Source organism: Electrona antarctica (genome assembly GCF_951216825.1).
Source record: "Electrona antarctica genome assembly, chromosome: 5".
Classification (NCBI taxonomy): domain Eukaryota; kingdom Metazoa; phylum Chordata; class Actinopteri; order Myctophiformes; family Myctophidae; genus Electrona; species Electrona antarctica.
In genome coordinates, this window is record NC_136810.1 from 59,135,202 (window position 1) to 59,154,094 (window position 18,893).

General features: G+C 44.9%; 1 protein-coding gene across 1 annotated transcript in view; it reads right to left on the minus strand.

Annotated features, from left to right (window-relative positions):
• LOC306924075 (NACHT, LRR and PYD domains-containing protein 3-like) overlaps nucleotides 1-17,714 on the minus strand; it is a gene marked incomplete at its 5' end in the record, with an annotated part of 23,389 nt that extends 5,675 nt beyond the window's left edge. The window contains 17 exons of the mRNA XM_079502416.1: nucleotides 3,553-3,586; nucleotides 4,060-4,209; nucleotides 6,694-6,766; nucleotides 7,595-7,677; nucleotides 8,104-8,227; nucleotides 8,357-8,420; nucleotides 8,615-8,694; nucleotides 9,210-9,332; nucleotides 9,600-9,838; nucleotides 9,994-9,998; nucleotides 10,626-10,647; nucleotides 11,240-11,410; nucleotides 11,999-12,169; nucleotides 13,067-13,237; nucleotides 14,159-14,329; nucleotides 14,496-16,257; nucleotides 17,447-17,714. Of these exons, the coding sequence (XP_079358542.1) occupies nucleotides 3,553-3,586; nucleotides 4,060-4,209; nucleotides 6,694-6,766; nucleotides 7,595-7,677; nucleotides 8,104-8,227; nucleotides 8,357-8,420; nucleotides 8,615-8,694; nucleotides 9,210-9,332; nucleotides 9,600-9,838; nucleotides 9,994-9,998; nucleotides 10,626-10,647; nucleotides 11,240-11,410; nucleotides 11,999-12,169; nucleotides 13,067-13,237; nucleotides 14,159-14,329; nucleotides 14,496-16,257; nucleotides 17,447-17,714 (3,711 nt within the window). The remainder of the gene's footprint in view (nucleotides 1-3,552; nucleotides 3,587-4,059; nucleotides 4,210-6,693; nucleotides 6,767-7,594; nucleotides 7,678-8,103; nucleotides 8,228-8,356; nucleotides 8,421-8,614; nucleotides 8,695-9,209; nucleotides 9,333-9,599; nucleotides 9,839-9,993; nucleotides 9,999-10,625; nucleotides 10,648-11,239; nucleotides 11,411-11,998; nucleotides 12,170-13,066; nucleotides 13,238-14,158; nucleotides 14,330-14,495; nucleotides 16,258-17,446) is intronic.
• Nucleotides 17,715-18,893: the final 1,179 nt, after the last annotated feature.

Below are 18,893 nucleotides of genomic sequence, written 5' to 3' on the forward strand. Positions count from 1 at the left end.
GTCAGGAATCAGAGCCCATGTGGTACGTGTCTTTACCACTCGGCTATCAGTGCCCCGACAGGAAGCTATTGATGGACATTGTCAAAATAAAAGCCTCAGATAGTCTGAGTTTTAACCCATTCAGGACGGGAACCCCTTTTGGTGTTTTATGCATTATGTTGTACTTTTTGAAATTATATATCGTGAAAATGTGGTGCAAATCTTTGAATATATATTGCTCCATATATGAGGACGACGGCGACATCCAGCACTGACATCAGGCTAATGTAGAAACCTCATATATGGGTATACACGTTTGGCATCGTCATCATGACACGCACCCAGTAAGAACCTTAAGTACAATCCGAAAAGTTAATGCACAATCTATGTAAAGGTGTGTGAATGGGTGAATGTAATGCACAATCTATGTAAAGGTGTGTGAATGTCTGTGTGAATGGGTAAATGTAATGCACAATCTATGTAAAGGTATGTGAATGTGTGTGTGAATGGGTGAATGTAATGCACAATCTAACTATAAATGTGCCACGTCTTTGTCTGTCTGTCTGTCTGTCTGTCTGTCTGTCTGTGTGTGTGTGTGTGTGTGTGTGTGTGTGTGTGTGTGTGTGTGTGTGTGTGTGTGTGTGTGTGTGTGTGTGTGTGTGTGTGTGTGTGTGTGTGTGTGTGTGTGTGTGTGCTCTTGTAATGGACGTAACCCGAGAACCGTTTGACCCACCGACTTCAAATTCGAAACACGCATTACACACCCCCACAGGGAGTGCAGTGACCAGCCTTGAGTCTGTGGGACACACCGTTGTCCAGAAACACCACAAAAGGCTCTGGTCAGGCTCTCCCCTCACCTGTGCAATTTCCAGCCTCTGCCTCAACCAATTGATTGCCATGGCAACCCCACACCTGACAATTGATTACTTAACCAGTCCACTTTTCACAGTCAGTTTGCACTCTTCAGGCACTGGCAGACAGACAGACAGAGGCAGACAGACAGATACAGAGATCTCCATATACAGTATGGGCACAAAAGGGACACAGACAGATAGTTAAAACGGGTGCTATGACAAGTTGACAGCGGGTATTATTAGTAGAGATGTCCCGATACTGTAAGTATCAGATCGGCCCTAATTTGGTCATATCGGGTCATATCGGTATCGGCAAATATGCTAGTGTCAACACAGATCCGACACAGGGGTAAGGGTTGACACTATGGCAGGTAAATAAAATGTTGGGGCAAGTGGAGTTAGCTTTGGAGTTGCCCAAACTGCAAGTGTTGCCCAAACTGCAAGTGTTGTGTTTATAGCAGACTCCTCAGTCTGCTATAAACAAACACGAGATACAATAGCTAAACACTATTCCCAGATGGTGGACTTCAAAACAAAATATTTCAACAAACACACACACGCACGCACGCATGCACGCACGCGCACACGCACATGCACACACCTATTAAATGTGTGACCTATAACATGAGGACGCACGCACGCACGCACGCACACACGCACACACGCACACACACACACAGAGATACATCTATAAAAACATTTAATAATAGTGAATTTGTAATAGTTTGTCTCTATATTTCTGGGGACTTCTCTGCCTTTATTCGATAGTACAACTAACAGAGACAGGAAACAGGGGGTGAGTTGGGGAGTGACATGCAGTGAAGCCGTCACCAGGATTAGGAATTGAACCCCAGACCGGTCAGGAATCAGAGCCCATGTTGTACGTGTCTTTACCACCTGGCTATCAGTGCCCCGACAGGAAGCTATTGATGGACATTGTCAAAATAAAAGCCTCAGATAGTCTGTGTTTTAACCCATTCAGGACGGGAACCCCTTTTGGTGTTTTATGCATTATGTTATACTTTTTGAAATTATATATCGTGGAAATGTGGTGCAAATCTTTGAATATATATTCTTTCAGAACATTTTTAACTCATATCTTTGCTTCTGGGGGATCCCTGGAACAACATATTTCCAGCTGGGGGTTGGGGGCCAAATACATATATTTCTGGGGGTCCTTGACATGAAGATGTTTGAGAACGACTGACAGAAACATGGGTTTTTCAGAAAACTGTCAGGATTTAGAAGACATTTGTAGAATCATCCTCAGGTCTAAACGGGTTCATGTGGAACTAAGAATGAGGCTGTTTGTTTTAAATCAATAGATGTACCATAATTTAAATTAGTAATTCACTCAGTATTTGATTGCTTATATTATGTTTAGATCTCTTTAAGAGTATTGTACCTCCTAAGGTAAACAAACCAGTGGTTGTACTGATAAACTGTATTTAAAAAAGTCCAAAGACGGTGAAAGTAGCCGATATACAAGCTCTCAACGCGTCATGATGCAACATGTTGCGAGCTTGTAAATTGGCTTTGTGGCTATTTGTCGTAGGTCTTAGGGGTGGCTGTAGTGGAGGCTTTCACCTAGAGCTCCATATATGAGGACGACGGCGTCATCCAGCACTGACATCAGGCTAATGTAGAAACCATCATATATTGGGATACACGTTTGGCATCGTCATCATGACACGCACCCAGTAAGAACCTTATATAAGTAGAATCAGTATAAGTATACATAAGTTTAGGGGAAGTTTAGAAGTTTAGGGGAGCTAGCAGCATTTGCTACGAGAGACTCCGTCACCTTCCGTACGAGACAGGACATCTGGCCTTACATCCCAGATATCCTCAGCGATATCTGGCCTTACAACCCAGATATCCTCACTTATTTCTGGCCTTACAACCCAGATATCCTCAGCGATATCTGGCCTTACAACCCAGATATCCTCTGCGATATCTGGCCTTACAACCAAGATATCCTCACTGATATCTGGCCTTACATCCCAGATATCCTTAGCGATATCTGGCCTTACAACCCAGATATCCTCGGCGATATCTGGCCTTACAACCAAGATATCCTCAGCGATATCTGGCCTTACAACCAAGATATTCTCAGCAATATCTGGCCTTACAACCAAGATATTCTCAGCGATATCTGGCCTTACAACCAAGATATTGTTGTGTTAAAAGTTTCAGCAACCCCGATACGTTCTAATCGGACACCACTGCGGCAGGGCCTAGCCCAGACAACCAGCACTAGTTTGAGCTAATTTTATATGGTCCTCTTAAGTGGTTGAGACTCTTAAATAAATGTCTCACTAATAGTTAATGTTCCTTTAACTATTTAAGCCCACATCAACAGTTGTTTGATTAGAAAGAGGCTGTCTTTAACTAAATCACTTCTGTTTGGTGTGCTCTTACAGGCCAGGGAGTTTACATTCAGAGAGGAAGTGCTGAAAGCTTTGAGACGCACAGTAGGTACTTAGTGTATATTTCTAGAATCCTATGTGGACACCATAGGTAGGCAGAGTTCACCCAAATCTACATTGTGTTTAGTAATAAACCCCAGGAAATATAATGCATGTTTTGGTTAATATAAACACATTACAGTCATGTTAAGTGAAAGTGACATGCTGTATATGAGCTGTTCATACATAGCAGGATGTTGTGCTTCTTTGATTTAATGAATAGAACAGAATAAACACTTACACTTCCTCACACCTGGTCTCAGCCTGCACTCTCCACTGTGGTCACTGTGGGTGAAGGAGAGACAAAGATAAGATAATAGAAACAATAATGATAGATAATTATGCATTTATTAAACATTAAATGCTACTATACAGCACCCTTTTGGTGTTTTAAGCATTATGTTATACATTAGCTGTTGAAAAATAGCAGACAACGAGTGCCGCGCTACGAGCTTGTAGATCTGCTATTTTTGAAAATTGTGAAAATGTGGTGCAAATTTGGAATATATATTGTTTCAGAACAAAAGTAAAAATCTTTGCTTCTGGGGGGGGTCCCCTGGAACAACATATTTTCAGATGGGGGTCGACGGCCAAATACATAACATTTTTGGGGTCCTTGACATGAAATAGTTTGAGAACCACTGACATAGAAACAGGGTTTTCTGAATACTATGAAAACTAGAATCTAGTGTCAGGTCTAAATGGGTTAAACAACAACTAGGCACATTTACACTGACTGGCATCAAGTCTGTCCATACCTGAGAGTCTTCAGTTGTCCAGCAGAGGGCAGCGTCTCTTGGTCTCCTGGGTGATTGTAGCTCAAGTCCAACACTTTTAGGTGGGAGTTGGATCTCAGAGCTGAGACCAGATAAGAACAACCTTCCTTTGAGACCATGCACGCACGCAACCTGCACGCACGCGCACGCGCACGCGCACGCGCACGCGCACACGCACACGCACACGCACACGCACACACACACACACGAATGGTTTGTAGATGAGACTGGATCATAAAGGCCAATTCTCAAGGATGAACTTCCCTCATCTCTCCTCAAGCTCAAATGTGAACGCTTCTGACGGAGGCTAAGTCATTGATTTTTTTTATTTTTTTTTCGTTTTTTCATGTCATATGAAAGCAGGGAATCATAGCTTCAAATTGACAGTTTGACCCACCATTTTGGGAGATATGGCTTAAGTAATGTCTTGCAGAAAACAGCGAAAACAGGCTTGAAAGGTTCACTTCTGTGGTCTCTAACATTACACCTAGCTACATGTTTAAGCATTTATTTCATTTTTACATGTCGATTTCAGCTCTGACATTTATTTGAGACATTCTCTAGTCTAGTATGTGAAGAGTTTGCCTGTGCTATTAACTCATTTTGGATACAAATAAAGAAATAAAAACATTTCTCATCTCCTAACCCTAACCCATTGACTGTCTCTGTATCAAAAATAGTCACACATAACCATTCAGGTACCCAGATTATGATTGTATACCTTAAAATTAGCAATGATTTGTGCTACAATATTACTAGTTTCATATTTATTATAGTAGGTTATTGGGCTCTGTTGGGCCCTCAGGTGACAGAGGGGATGTAGAAGAAATTTTTAGAATCTGATATCAGGTCAAAATGGGTTAAGTAATGTCTTGCAGAAAACAGCGAAAACAGGCTTGAAAGTAACTGTTCATATTTATTATAGTAGGTTATTGGGCTCAGTTGGGCCCTCAGGTGACAGAGGGGTACAGTAACTGTTTTATAGTAGGTTATATTGGGCTCTGTTGGGCCCTCAGGTGACACAGGGGTACAGTAACTGTTCATATTTATTATAGTAGGTTATTGGGCTCTGTTGGGCCATCAGGTGACAAAGGGGTACATTAACTGTTCACCATCACAGAGTCTGGGGTTTGAATCCATTGTGGTTCATACAGCTTACTCAGCATCTACACAAACACAGCTGTGCATGCTTGGGGGAGGGAAGCGGACATTGTCACTGTGCTAGTCACTGGCAAGGTAAGGTGACAGCAGTCGTACAAATACAGAAATGTGTGTGGAGGATTAAGTAGCACGAATGCATGACATGTGAGGGGGAACGTACGCACGCAGGCACACATGCACACATGCACGCACGTATGTATGTATGTATGTATAAGCAAGTACCAGGCTCGGTTCTACTTGTTAATCGTTCTACTGCTAAGAAGTAATCATCTTCGCGAAGTATATATGTAATATCCTGGGGTTGGTTCCCTCCAGTCCGAAAGGGGGCATTCTATAATAACGAACTGACTGTGTTTAGCAACTGGGTAAAGTCATGCGCAGTAGAGTTACAACCAGAGTCAGAGTGTGGAAGCCTGATATACATGTTCTTATGTGATCCTTCTGAACTAATAAATCTACAGTGATCTGGAAAAGCAGGACTGTTTATTATATATATATCCACAGTGGAGATATCACATATTGGCGACGAGGATACTGGAGTGCCGGAAGAAGTCTCGGTTTAAGTCGGATGAGATTTTGAAAGCAGCGTGGAGAACACGCCGGCCGGCATATTGAAAAAAAAAAAAAAGGACAGAAAGATGAGTGCATTGATCGGGACCCTGGCCGCATTCGATGCTAATGAGCAAACATGGGAAGAGTATTGTGAGATTCTTGAACAGTTTTTCGAGGCAAATTACGTCAATGATGGAGGTAAACAGAGAGCTATCCTCATCAGTGTGGTGGGGCCAGGAACGTACAAGTTAATGAGGAATCTACTGAGCCCACAGAAGCCGAACTCGAAAACATATCAGGAGTTGGTGCGGTTGATGAAGGACCATTTCAGCCCAAGACCAAGTGAGATTGTACAGAGATTTAAGTTTAATATGCGCAACCGACAGCCAGGGGAGACTATCAGTGCTTATGTGGCGGAACTGCGGAGATTGGCACAGGATTGTAACTACGGAACGACACTCGAACAGATGCTACGAGACAGGCTGGTGTGCGGGATCAGTGACGACAGGATGCAGCGCCGTTTGCTGTCAGAGACTGATCTAACTTTTGAATCGGCGTACAAGATTGCGCTGGCGTCGGAGACAGCCAACAGGAACGCGCAGGATCTGCAAGGCAAGGCTGCCAGTGCCTGCCATCGTGTGGAAACGGAAGAAAAGACTGAGAGAAAGGAGGAGAGATATACCAAAAGTATGTACCAAAAACAGAGAGAATGTTACCGTTGTCTTGGGAAACACAGTGCAGCCGAGTGCAGGTTTAAAGACGTCACCTGTCACGGGTGTGGAAAGTTGGGACATGTCATTAAAGCATGCCGTAGTCGTCCACGAGAGGGCGCCACCAGGCCAGGGGGAAACAAACAAGAGGCGTCTAGAGAGAGGCCCAGAGGGGCGCGTGCACAACGATTACATAACGTGCAGGAGAGGGGACGTGGACGAGGAATCGGAGACAGAGGAGGTGTATGCGCTGTACTGCATGAAGACTACACAGGATGGAGATCCATACAAGGTGGATATGGAAGTGAATAAAAAGACTGTGACTTTTGAGATTGATACAGGCTGCAGAGTCAGTGTAATGAATGAGAAACAGTTTGAGGAGCTGTGGGAGGAGAACAAACGTCCCCAAATGCCATCCACACTCAAGCTGAAGGGTTATAATGGAGAGCCCATCAAGGTAATTGGGGAGGCAGATGTCACTGTACATTATGCGGGACAGGTACAGACATTGTCACTGGTGGTAGTAAAAGGAACAGGGCCCACTTTGCTAGGAGGATGGCTGAACGTCCTGAAGTTAAAGTGGGATGTAATTAAATACATGAAGAATGAAAAACTGACACTACAAGGAGTGCTCAGTAAACATGAGGATGTTTTCAAAAGTGAACTAGGCCTGTTAAAAGGCATGAAAGCGACCATCCGGGTGTCTGCTGAGGCCCGCCCCAAATTCTATCGTCCCCGTTCCGTTCCCTATGCCATGAGGGATAAAGTGGAGAAGGAGCTAGACAGGCTGCTGAAGGAGGGCATAATATCACCTGTCAAGTACGCGGAATGGGCAGCTCCCATAGTCCCTGTTTTAAAGCCGGATGGTGCAGTCAGATTATGTGGGGATTACAAACTAACAGTAAATGGTGCCTCTACACTGGAACAGTACCCAATTCCCAGGCTTGATGACCTTTTCTATTCACTTGAAGGGGGAAAACAGTTCTCAAAACTTGATTTAAGCCATGCCTACCAGCAGATCGTGATGGATGAGGAATCCAAGAAGTACCTCACTGTGAACACACACAGGGGCTTATTCACCTATAATAGGCTACCATTTGGAGTGTCATCTGCGCCTGCAATATTCCAGAGAACTATGGAGAGCCTGTTGCAGGGCCTGCCTAATGTGGCTGTGTATCTAGATGACATTTTGTTAACTGGGAAAAACCAGTTAGAGCACCTGAAAACATTGGATGAAGTGACTGGAGGAGGCCGGAAGCGACTGGAGGAGGCCGGCCTGCGGCTTCATAGGAAGAAATGTGCCTTCCTGAGAGATGAAGTGGAGTACTTGGGTCACAAGGTGGATGCGGAGGGCTTGCATCCCGTAGCAAGCAAGGTGGCAGCCATTGAAGAGGCCCCAGCTCCGACGACAGTGACTGAGTTGAAAGCCTATTTAGGCTTGTTGAATTATTACAACAAATTCTTGCCTAATCTGGCCACGCGACTGGCCCCTTTGCACTGTCTGTTGAGGAAGGATGTGCCATGGGCCTGGGGCAGGGAACAGGAGGACGCTTTTCAGAAGTCCAAACAGTTGTTGAAATCAGCCAACGTTCTGGGTCACTACACGGCGGAGTCGGATTTGGTGTTGTCATGTGATGCCTCCCCGTACGGAGTGGGGGCAGTGCTATCGCAGCGGACAAGAGACGGCTGTGAGAAGCCGCTGGGTTTCATGTCACGCACACTGACACCTGCAGAGAAGGGGTATTCACAGCTCGACAAAGAGGGCTTGTCCATAATGTTTGGGATAAAACGGTTCCACAAGTAAGTCTACGGTCGGTCGTTCACTATCTGCACTGACCACAAGCCGTTAATCTCACTGTTCCATGAGAAGAAACCAGTGCCGCAGATGGGGTCGCCTAGGGTGCAGAGGTGGGCTGTTCTCTTGAGGGCATATGAATACAGGATTGTCTATAAGCCGGGCAGGGAGCATGCTAACGCGGATGCGCTGAGTAGGCTGCCACTGCCCCATGTTGAAGAGGAGGAGGACGCAGACCAGGTGCTCATGATAGAAATGATGGATGACCCACCGATCTCAACAACACTAGTGAAGCAATGGACTGCGAAGGATGTTGTACTCTCCCAAGTACATCAGTGGTGCCTGACAGGGTGGCCACGGGAGGTGGAGCCGTCGTTCCACCCTTACAGCCAGAGGAGGCTGGAGTTGAGCGTAAAGGATGGGTGTGTGACATGGGGGGCCAGGGTGGTCATCCCAGAAAGAGGAAGGAAGGCTATACTACAACAGCTGCACCAGGCGCACCCTGGCATGTCACGGATGAAGGGCCTGGCACGCTCTTATGTATGGTGGCCAGGAATGGACAAGGACATTGAACAGGTGGTGCAGACCTGCCAGCCATGCCAGGAAAGCAGAAAAACGCCGGCCCGTGCTCCACTACACCCGTGGGAGTGGCCTGAAACCCCTTGGAGCAGAATTCATATTGATTATGCAGGCCCCTTCCTGGGGAAAATGTTCCTAATCATAGTGGACGCACATTCTAAATGGATCGACGTCTATCCGACCCGTACAGCGACAAGTGAAGCGACCATTGAGAAACTTAGGCAGTGCTTCAGCATTTGTGGCCTGCCCCAGATGTTGGTGTCAGGTAATGCAGCATGCTTCACCAGTGCAGAGTTCAAGGCCTTCATGAAGCAAAATGGCATACAGCATGTTACCTCTGCACCATTTCATCCTGCCTCGAATGGCCTGGCCGAAAGAGCAGTACAAACGTTCAAAGAGGGCATGAAGAAGGTGAAGGGGGACACCCTGGAGACTAAAGTAGCCCGATTCCTGTTTAACTACAGGATTACACCCCAGACAACAATTGGATTGTCGCCTGCTGAGTTGCTCATGTCTCGGAGATTACGCTCCGCAATGGATCTCCTGCTGCCGGACGTGAAGAACAGGGTCCGCCAGAGTCAACTCAACCAGAAATTAAGGCATGATGTACACAGCAAGCTGAGGAGTTTTGCACCGGGGGATGATGTGTTTGTCCGGAACTACAGCTACGGCCCGAAGTGGATTCCAGCAGTCATCGAGGAGAGTACCGGGCCTGTGTCGTATACGGCACAGATAGGAGGGGGGCGTTCTGTCAGACGCCACGTCGATCAGGTCAGACAGCGCTATGCAGCGGAGCCCAGCAGTACGACAGCTACAGAGGAGACCTTGGAGACTGGAGGTCTGCAGTTGCCGGACCAGTCCATGGAGCCCTCGGCTGAGGACTCTATCATCACACATCCCGTCGGTGAGGGGACAGCCGTTCCTGGGGTGGTTCCAGTTCAACCTCCTGCTGTGGGACCGCCGTCTGGGGGAGCCGGGTCACCGCCGACACTGCGCCATTCCGCGAGGGTGAGACGAGCTCCTGCTCGCTTGAATGACTTTGTGCGTGAATAGTGAGTCCTCTCAACCACGAGCAAGAATGCGCTCTGAGGCTCATGGGAAGTGTGGTGGTCCACCCACCTTCCCTGTGTTAATTGAAGTTATGTGTAAAAAAAATAAAAATAAATAAAAGAGATATGAAAAAGGTTGTTATATTTGAGGATGTTTTAAGTGCTTTCATTTGTGTACAGATGAGTAATTGCAGAAGGGCTATTGTGGATTTTGGGTGAGGTCTACTTGTATTGGTGTTCAGCTTAAGGGGAAAGGAATGTAATATCCTGGGGTTGGTTCCCTCCAGTCCGAAAGGGGGCATTCTATAATAACGAACTGACTGTGTTTAGCAACTGGGTAAAGTCATGCGCAGTAGAGTTACAACCAGAGTCAGAGTGTGGAAGCCTGATATACATGTTCTTATGTGATCCTTCTGAACTAATAAATCTACAGTGATCTGGAAAAGCAGGACTGTTTATTATATATATATCCACAGTGGAGATATCACAATATAAATGAATCAGGGCAAACTCCATGTGTGGTTACACCAGGATAATTGTCAGGCATACAAACCTGAGGGTCTCCAGTTTACAGTGTGGACTCCTCAGTCCAAGACACAGATTTTGTATGCCCAAATCCTGCAGATCGTTGTTGCTCATGTCCAATTCTATTAGACTGCAGTTGGAGCTGAGAATTGATGCCAACTCCACACAGCATCGCTCTGAGAGGTTACAGCCACTCAGCCTGAAGAAAGAGAAGTGATAAAAATCAATGAGACCAGATAAGAACAACCTTCCTTTGAGAGCATGCAGCCTGACAACCTGCACGCACGTGCACGCACACACACGCACGCCACCGAGTGGCGCGCTACAAGCTTGTAGGTCTGCTATTTTGAAAAATCAAAGAACGACTGACATAGAAACAGCTTTTTCAGAAAACTGTCAGGATGTAGAAGACATTTTTAGAATCTGATCTCATGTCAAAATGGGTTAAGTAATGTCTTGCAGAAAACAGCGAAAACAGGCTTGAAAGTAACTGTTCATATTTATTATAGTAGGTTATTGGGCTCTGTTGGGCCCTCAGGTGACAGAGGGGTACAGTAACTGTTCATATTTATTATAGTAGGTTATTGGGCTCTGTTGGGCCCTCAGGCACGCACGCACGCACGCACGCACGCACGCACGCACGCACGCACGTATCTACAAGCAAGTACCAGGCTCGGTTCTACTTGTTAATCGTTCTACTGCTAAGAAGTAATCATCTTCGCGAAGTATATAAATGAATCAGGGCAAACTCCATGTGTGGTTACACCAGGATAATTGTCAGGCATACAAACCTGAGGGTCTCCAGTTTACAGTGTGGACTCCTCAGTCCAAGACACAGATTTTGTATGCCCAAATCCTGCAGATCGTTGTTGCTCATGTCCAATTCTATTAGACTGCAGTTGGAGCTGAGAATTGATGCCAACTCCACACAGCATCGCTCTGAGAGGTTACAGCCACTCAGCCTGAAGAAAGAGAAGTGATAAAAATCAATGAGACCAGATAAGAACAACCTTCCTTTGAGAGCATGCAGCCTGACAACCTGCACGCACGTGCACGCACACACACGCACGCCACCGAGTGGCGCGCTACAAGCTTGTAGGTCTGCTATTTTGAAAAATCAAAGAACGACTGACATAGAAACAGCTTTTTCAGAAAACTGTCAGGATGTAGAAGACATTTTTAGAATCTGATCTCATGTCAAAATGGGTTAAGTAATGTCTTGCAGAAAACAGCGAAAACAGGCTTGAAAGTAACTGTTCATATTTATTATAGTAGGTTATTGGGCTCTGTTGGGCCCTCAGGTGACAGAGGGCTACAGTAACTGTTCATATTTATTATAGTAGGTTATTGGGCTCTGTTGGGCCCTCAGGCACGCACGCACGCACGCACGCACGCACGCACGCACGCACGTATCTACAAGCAAGTACCAGGCTCGGTTCTACTTGTTAATCGTTCTACTGCTAAGAAGTAATCATCTTCGCGAAGTATATAAATGAATCAGGGCAAACTCCATGTGTGGTTACACCAGGATAATTGTCAGGCATACAAACCTGAGGGTCTCCAGTTTACAGTGTGGACTCCTCAGTCCAAGACACAGATTTTGTATGCCCAAATCCTGCAGATCGTTGTTGCTCATGTCCAATTCTATTAGACTGCAGTTGGAGCTGAGAATTGATGCCAACTCCACACAGCATCGCTCTGAGAGGTTACAGCCACTCAGCCTGAAGAAAGAGAAGTGATAAAAATCAATGAGACCAGATAAGAACAACCTTCCTTTGAGAGCATGCAGCCTGACAACCTGCACGCACGTGCACGCACACACACGCACGCACGCCACAAGTGGCGCGCTACAAGCTTGTAGGTCTGCTATTTTGAAAAATCGAAGAACGACTGACATAGAAACAGCTTTTTCAGAAAACTGTCAGGATGTAGAAGACATTTTTAGAATCTGATATCAGGTCAAAATGGGTTAAGTAATGTCTTGCAGAAAACAGCGAAAACAGGCTTGAAAGTAACTGTTCATATTTATTATAGTAGGTTATTGGGCTCAGTTGGGCCCTCAGGTGACAGAGGGGTACAGTAACTGTTTTATAGTAGGTTATATTGGGCTCTGTTGGGCCCTCAGGTGACAGAGGGGTACAGTAACTGTTCATATTTATTATAGTAGGTTATTGGGCTCTGTTGGGCCCTCAGGTGACAGAGGGGTACAGTAACTATTCACCATCACAGAGTCTGGGGTTTGAATCCATTGTGGTTCATACAGCTTACTCAGCATCTACACAAACACAGCTGTGCATGCTTGGGGGAGGGAAGCGGACATTGTCACTGTGCTAGTCACTGGCAGGTAAGGTGACAGCAGTCGTACAAATACAGAAATGTCTGTGGAGGATTAAGTAGCACGAATGCATGACTTGTGAGGGGGCACGCAGGCACGCATGCACGCATGCACGCACGTATGTATGTATGTATGTATGTATGTATGTATAAGCAAGTACCAGGCTCGGTTCTACTTGTTAATCGTTCTACTGCTAAGAAGTAATCATCTTCGCGAAGTATATAAATTAATCAGGGCAAACTCCATGTGTGGTTACACCAGGATAATTGTCAGGCATACAAACCTGAGGGTCTCCAGTTTACAGTGTGGACTCCTCAGTCCAAGAAACAGATTTTGTATGCCCAAATCCTGCAGATCGTTGTTGCTCATGTCCAATTCTATTAGACTGCAGTTGGAGCTGAGAATTGATGCCAACTCCACACAGCATCGCTCTGAGAGGTTACAGCCACTCAGCCTGAAGAAAGAGAAGTGATAAAAATCAATGAGACCAGATAAGAACAACCTTCCTTTGAGAGCATGCAGCCTGACAACCTGCACGCACGTGCACGCACACACACGCACGCACGCCACAAGTGGCGTGCTACAAGCTTGTAGGTCTGCTATTTTGAAAAATTGAAGAACGACTGACATAGAAACAGCTTTTTCAGAAAACTGTCAGGATGTAGAAGACATTTTTAGAATCTGATCTCAGGTCAAAATGGGTTAAGTAATGTCTTGCAGAAAACAGCGAAAACAGGCTTGAAAGTAACTGTTCATATTTATTATAGTAGGTTATTGGGCTCTGTTGGGCCCTCAGGTGACAGAGGGGTACAGTAACTGTTCATATTTATTATAGTAGGTTATTGGGCTCTGTTGGGCCCTCAGGTGACAGAGGGGTACAGTAACTGTTCATATTTATTATAGTAGGTTATTGGGCTCTGTTGGGCCCTCAGGTGACAGAGGGGTACAGTAACTGTTCATATTTATTATAGTAGTTTATTGGGCTCTTTTGGGCCCTCGGGTGACAGAGGGGTACAGTAACTGTTCATATTTATTATAGTAGGTTATTGGGCTCTGTTGGGCCCTCAGGTGACAGAGGGGTACATTAACTGTTCACCATCACAGAGTCTGGGGTTTGAATCCATTGTGGTTCATCCAGCTTACTCAGCATCTACACAAACGCATGCATGACTTGCCAGGGGGAACACACGCACGCACGCACGCACGCACGCACGCACGCACGCACGCACGCACGCACGCTGTATGTATGTATAAGCAAGTACCAGGCTCGGTTCTACTTGTTAATCGTTCTACTGCAGTAATCATATTCGTATATAAATGAATCAGGGCAAACTCCATGTGTGGTTACGCCAGGATAATTGTCAGGCATACAAACCTGAGGGTCTCCAGTTTACAGTGTGGACTCCTCAGTCCAAAACATAGATGTTTTATGTCCAAAACCTGCAGATCGTTGTTGCTCATGTCCAATTCTATTAGACTGCAGTTGGAGCTGAGCATTGATGCTAACTCCACACAGCATCGCTCTGAGAGGTTACAGCCACTCAGCCTGAAGAAAGAGCAGTGGTAAAAATCTGTTTGTATTCTCTTTTTTCTTTTACTGTAAAATCAATATCACATAATATATTAAGGAAGTATAAACAGCATTGAAATGGTGGTTATTTCCTATAGAACTGTGACATATTTTAAGTGTATTCAGTCTTCAGTTAACCTACAGAGCTCTGTTGGAGGCTTTGACCACTGGCAGCAGCCTCAGAAGAGCCTCTTCTGAGGAACCGTATTTCTTCAGGTCAAACACATCCAGCTCCTTTCCTGATGACAGCAACATGAAGGCCAGAGCTGACCACTGAGCAGGAGAGACAGTGGACAGACTCCCTGAGGTCAGGTACTGTTGGATCTCCTCCTCTAGAGAATGATCACCCAACTCATTCAGACAGTGGAACAGATTGATTGTTCTCTCTGGAGAGAGATTCTCCCTGATTTTCTTCTTGATGTACTGGACAGTTTTCTGATTGGCCTGTGACCTATTTCCTGTATGTTCCAGCAGTCTTTGTAAGAGAGTCTGATTGGTCTCCGACGAGAGGCCCAGCAGGAAACGGAGGAACAAGTCCAGGTGTCCATTTGGACTCTTTAAGGCCTTGTCTACAGCACTCTGGTAGAGGTCATTTAACTGTGGTCTAAACAGCTTTGACCACTTGGAGGTTGACAGTACATTGACGCCAGTGTTGGTGAATGTGTGAAAGACGTAAAGAGCAGCCAGAAACTCCTGGACGCTCAGATGGACAAAGCTGAACACCTTGTCCTTGTGCAACCCACCACGCACCTCTTTAAACGTCTGTGTGAACATGCCTGAGCACACTGCTGCATCATTGATATCAATGCCACACTCTTTCAGGTCTGCTTCATTGAAGATCAGGTTGCTTTTCTCCAGATGTTTATAAGCCAGTTTTCCCATTGACAGAATGGCGTGCGTGTTCTTAGCTGGACTCCAGTCATACTTGGTCTCTTTCTGTTTGGACTGAACCAGCATGAAGTGGATGTACATCTCGGGCAGGGTCTTTGGCAGCATTCCTGTCCCTTTTATTAAAATGTCCTTCAGAACTCCAGCAATGATCCAACAGAAGATTGGGATGTGACACATGATGTGGAGGATTCGTGATGTCTTGATGTGTGAGATGATTTTATTTGCCATGTTCTCATCACCGATTCTCTTCTTGAAGTACTCCTCCTTCTGGTCGTCAGTGAACCCTCTCAACTCTGTCACCCTGTCAACATACTTAGCAGGGATCTGATCGGCGGCTGCAGGTCGTGTGGTTATCCAGATGCGAGCTTTGGGAAGCAGGTTTCCCTTGATGAGATTTGTCAGCAGCATGTCCACTGACATTTTCTTTTCTACGTCAGTGCAGATCTCCCTTTTCTCGAATAGATGGCGTAGAGGAGTACAAAACTCATCCAGCCCATCGAGGATGAACATAACGTTAGACCCTTTTCCGCTGCAAATATCTGCCTTGTTGATTTCACCAAAAAAATCACGAAGAAGTTCCATCAAGCTGTATTTCATCTCCTTCTGCTTGACATTCAGCTCTCGGAAAGTGAATGGGAACAGGAAGAGGATATCCTGGTTGGCTATGTCATCTGCCCAGTCCTGAGCATACTTCTGAGTTAAGGCTGTTTTACCAGAGCCAGCCACTCCCTTCATCAGCACTGTTTTGATTTCAGCTTCCCCAGGTAAAGGTTTAGTGATGTCTAGAGACTTGATTGGTGTTTCTGGTCTGGATGTTTTTCTGGACACAGTTTCAATCTGGCTGACCTCATGTTCCTTGTTGACCTCTCCACTAGCTACCACTGTGACATTGACCTCTGTGAAGTCCTGGTTCAGAGGTGTTTCTTCTGGGTTTTCCTCAGGTCGTTTCCACTCAATCAGATACTGTCCCTCCTTCTTCAGAAAAGACTTGAGTAGTTGGGGAGTAAGGATTTCTAAATAACCAAAGAACAGAGGACACCAGTAAGTGCATGCTATGATAAATGTGGTCCTCAAATGAGTGGACTTGGTAATTATATTCATGGCTCTGCTGCTGTAGATGCTGAATTATTAGTGTGGTTGCCCTAAAGGGCAACCAGACTATTGTAATTGGAACACTTTATTCACCTGGAGTAACCTTTATTTTGAAATGCTACTCCTCCCACAGTTTTGACTGTACGCACTTGACCCATATGTCAAATTGACCGGCTTCATCGGGAAGGATGTGCTTGTATTTTTTAAAGAGAAATGTTGTATAGTTTAATTGATATGAATTTATTAGTGAATAGAATTTCCCCATTGACATGAATGGGAAAATGCGATTTTTCGCATTTTGTCACATTCAAGTATTTTTTCCTCAGAGACTGTAAGCACTATAGTTACAAAACTTGGAGGGTAGGTTCATAATAATTACTAAAATTAATCAACTTATAATGTTATCGGTGGGCCTCATGGTGGCGCTATAACAGCCCACTTTACATTTTGGCTTATAACTCTTGAACCGTAGGTTGTAAAATCCAAATAATTTTTTCCCTGATTTCCTTGAGTCATGACGCATCTCCTCATATAGGCCACGCCCATTTGCGTCATGATAGATTTTCCGCCATTTTGAATTTTCTCCAAAACACACTTTTTGGTCCTCCTCCTACAGATTTTGTCCAAATCTCACAAAAATTGGTACACATGATCTCTGGACCCATCCGATTAAAACACCAACTAGCAGAATTTTGGTAGTGCATATCGTTCGGCCGTAATCGTCGTCCGAAGTTAGTAGGAGGGGCCTATATCACAAAAAATGCCATAAATCACGAACGAAATGTCCAATCCATCCCAAATTTGAATCACATGTCGCGGGTGGTTCAATCAACCAAGTACCAAAAGCAATTCTATTTTCATCCATAGGGGGCGCCGCAAATGCGAGAAATGTAACCGTTTGTCGCAAAAACATGATTTTTGGGGGGATAAATCCCCTCCGAATTACTTACGCATGATCGCAGGGGTGACGCGACATTGCAATTGGCTGGCAATATCAGTGGGAGGGGCATATGTAAGCCACTGCGGCAACCACACTTTGCAATTTTTTTAAATTGCGACCTTTCTAGTATTAATTTATAAACTTAAAATCTCTATCCTCTCTTCACCTACCTGTTGGTGTGGTTTTAAACCCCTCCACTAGATCAATCCTGTGTATCTTTGTCAGAACATTCAGCATGATCTGAGTTTCTCTACCAGGGTAGCTCTGCACGATCAGGTCCACTGTGTCTGTCCTCTTGGCGTTCTCCAGAACACTCTTTGTGAGCGGCTTGAGACCTTCAACATTTTCAGGCTCTTGTAGATGCCACTTGAACCTGTCAAACTCATCGTGAAGCAGATGATCCAGAGTATCCAACATGCGCTGCTTAAGTGTCCCCATGGTGGATTCTGTTACAAACACACAATGTTAACATGTCAGCTTCATTAGTGTGGTTGCCCAAAGGGCAACCAGACTATTGTAATTGTAACACTTTATTATTATTAGTGTGGTTGCCCTAAAAGGGCAAAAAGGGCAAAGGCCCTAAAAGGGCAACCAGACTCATGTAATTGGAACACTTTATTCCACTGGAGTAACCTTTTGTTTGACGCACTACTCCTCCCACAGTTTTGAATGTACGCACTTGAGCCATATCTCAAATTTACCGGCTTCATCGGGAAGGATGTGCTTGTATTTTTTTAAGAGAAATGTTGTATAGTTTAATTGATATTAATTTATTAGTGAATACAATTTCCCCATTGACATGAATGGGAAAATGCGATTTTTCGCATTCTCACATTCAAGTATTTTTTCCTCAGAGACTGTAAGCACTATAGTTACAAAACTTGGAGGGTAGGTTCATAATAATTACTAAAATTAATCAACTTATAATGTTATCGGTCGGCCTCATGGTGGCGCTATAACAGCCCACTTTACGTTTTGGCTTATAACTCTTGAACCGTAGGTCGTAAAATCAAAATATTATTTTCCCTGACTTCCCCGCCCATTTGCGTCATGATAGATTTTCCGCCATTTTGAATTTTCTCCAAAACACACTTTTGGCTCCTCCTCCTACAGATTTTGTCCAAATCTCACAAAAATCGGCACACATGCTCTCCGGACCCATCCGATTAAAACACCAACTGCAGTATTTTGGTAGTGCGTATCGTTCGGCCGTAATCGTCGTCCAAAGTTAGTAGGAGAGGCCTATATCACAAAAAATGCCATAAATCACGAACGGAATGTCCAATCCATCCCAAATTTGAATCACATGTCTGGGGTGGTTTAATCAACCAAATGCCAAAAGCAATTCCATTTTCATCTATAGGGGGCGCCGCAAATGCGAAAACTTTAACCATTTCTCGCAAAAACATGATTTTTTGGGGATAAATACCCTCCGAATTACTTGCGCATGATCGCAGGGGTGAAGCGACATTGTAATTGGCTGGCAATATCAGTAGGAGGGGCATATGTAAGCCACTGCGGCAACCACACTTTGCAATTTTTTTAAATTGCGACCTTTCTAGTGAATATTGCTGCTGAATCTTCCATGTGACGTCTTATTAATTATTATTTAAACTA